Source organism: Molothrus aeneus, chromosome 11, assembly GCF_037042795.1.
Source record: "Molothrus aeneus isolate 106 chromosome 11, BPBGC_Maene_1.0, whole genome shotgun sequence".
In the NCBI taxonomy this organism is placed as follows: Eukaryota; Metazoa; Chordata; class Aves; order Passeriformes; family Icteridae; genus Molothrus; species Molothrus aeneus.
In genome coordinates this window covers 19,630,001-19,632,259 of record NC_089656.1, presented here as the reverse complement: position 1 = coordinate 19,632,259, position 2,259 = coordinate 19,630,001, and the positions used below count along the sequence as shown (strand labels likewise).

Sequence of the window (2,259 nt, the reverse complement as noted above, 5' to 3'; positions counted from 1 at the left end):
ATTCCTTCCCAGCCAACCCAGACTCATTCCCAAGGCAGAGCAACTTAGAGCTGCACTATTCATAAATACACATTTATTTTTCATTAGAAATGCGTAATTACAGCATTTTAAAGCATTTTCCCCTAGAAAAGTAGTTAAGCAACAGTACAAACAAAAGTGTTAGTCTTCTGCAAATACAGTTTTCATGACACTGAACAGAAAACACCAGCAAAAGGCCAAGACTTGCTGTCAAGGGATTTTTCCTTTTTTTAAATATTTTCCTTTTTTTTTTTTTGTTATAAACACCATAGCAAATTAAAAAAAAAAAAAAAAAAAAGACTGTTCCAACAGTGAAAAATATCTGAGCTCTAGAACTTTCCCTAGGTGGCAAAGCAGGTACTGCAGGGCAGCAATACCCAAACATCTGCAGACATTCCATTTGCACAGGAGGGACCAACAGGATGGCCAGGGATGGAGTCTCACAGTTTGGATGCAGGAGAGCTCTTCCTCTCCCCATGAAAGGTTTGTTTTGTCCTCTCTGAGTGGATTTAAGTGCAGCCCACGGGGTTTTTTTGAAGGCCAGGACGTGGATTGGTGTCGTGATGCACCTCTGAGTGACGCTGGAATTATCCCAGGGGTGGGGGAGCAGGGCATGGCTGCAGGTTCTGAGGTCTGGGAGGTTTTTCCAGCCCTTCCCACTCCATTTCTGGCTGCAGTTCACTGCCAGCTCCCCAGCGTTCCTCAATCCTCTCACTGGATTTGGATGGCTCCGTGTTCTATCTGCATTTCTGGCTGGATTGCTGATTGAAGGGAATCGGTGCCCTGCAAAGGGGAATGGGACAGCAGGAAATCAATCCAAAAGGGATTTTTATTGGTGTAACCAAGAGAATGAGAGCTTATTATAAAGTTCTTGTGAATTCCAGTGGAAAAAATTCCAAAGCAAAATCCGCATGGATGTGGGGTCTGAGACAGTGGGAATGGGAACACACTCACAAAGGCACCAAAAATAACATCAAGAGCCTCCATGAAGCCTAATGAGGAAGCTGAAATAATGCAATTATGATAAACATCTACAAAATCATGAGTGGCACTAAGGCAATTATTCCCTCTCTCTTCCCAGGAAAAGAACCAGCTCCAAATAAAGGAAATAAATTCAGAGTCTGGCAGCAAACTGAAGCTGTGGAAGGCTCATCCCAACAGAGAGATTTTGGGAACAGGGAGCTGGGAAGGGCACCAAGGAAGAGCATGGAAAAGGCAGGAGGGAGTTCTGCAGTGCCAGAGCTGCTGGGGGTGAGGGCAGTGAAGTCACCTGTTGGCTTTGTCCTTGGAATTTCCCAGCTGGAGCAGGATAGGATCTAAAAATGCTGATTTTCCCCACTGCAGCCTTTCCCTGGTTAGGGTGAAGTGAGACCAGCTTGACTAGAGGCAGCTTTTCCTCAGAGGAAATCCCTCCTGACTCTCCTCACCTCCCAAGGAAATCCAGGAAGAATTAAAGGGAGCACAACTGATTGAAACCTCCAAAGGAAAAATCTCTTTACAAACCAACTCACTGTCTAGCAGGAGCAACAGGGGAGGGAAAATCCAAATTCCTGGGAGCTGGGAAAGCACCTGCAGAGCTGTGAGAGGAGCAGCCCCCAGAACAGCTGCACTGGCCTGCACAGAGCCCCTCACACCCAAAACAGCTTCCCCTGCCAGCAGCCATCACAGCATGGACAGAATTCCAAGCCCAGGGCAAGGATTTCAGGATTTTTTCCCTCTGAAGTCCCCCTCATTCCAGAGATGTGCCCTTGCTGGATTTTCTCTCATAAAAACCTCTAAAGGATGCTCTGTGCAACACCCTGGCCACAGAATTCTCTCTCTGACAGGATTTTGGTGATTAAAAAAGCCTCATTTGAGGTCCTGCTTTGAGCTCCAGCCTTGAACCTGCCAAAAGATCCACAAGGGGGGAAAATCCACCAGAATTCCCAACTTTTAGGTTTTATTACACAGTCCCAGCTTATTTATTATTCAAATTAAAACACCAGAACTTCAAAATCCTAAAGTGCTGCTCCTAAATTAATTTATTTCCCTATGCCTTGATGCCAGTGGTTGCATTTGGCTACAGGAATTTTTTCCCTGTTTAATTTGAAGGGTATTTTGTGTTTGCTTAAAAGTTCAATAAATTCATGCCAAGGTGCTGAATAAATCTATGAGATTGTTAAATTGGATACCACAAAAAAAATTTAAATAATCCTCAAGGTTTTCTTTCCCATTTAGAGGAAAAGTGTATTGAGTAAATAG

The 2,259-nt window shown here is 44.3% G+C and overlaps 1 protein-coding gene across 1 annotated transcript in view; it reads right to left on the bottom strand.

The window, feature by feature from the left end:
* Positions 1 to 324: 324 nt before the first annotated feature.
* Positions 325 to 2,259, bottom strand: part of BANP (BTG3 associated nuclear protein) — a 114,022-nt gene continuing 112,087 nt past the window's right edge. Inside the window, exon 13 of the mRNA XM_066557389.1 lies at positions 325 to 801. Within this exon, the coding sequence (XP_066413486.1) occupies positions 730 to 801 (72 nt within the window). The 3' untranslated portion in view covers positions 325 to 729. The remainder of the gene's footprint in view (positions 802 to 2,259) is intronic.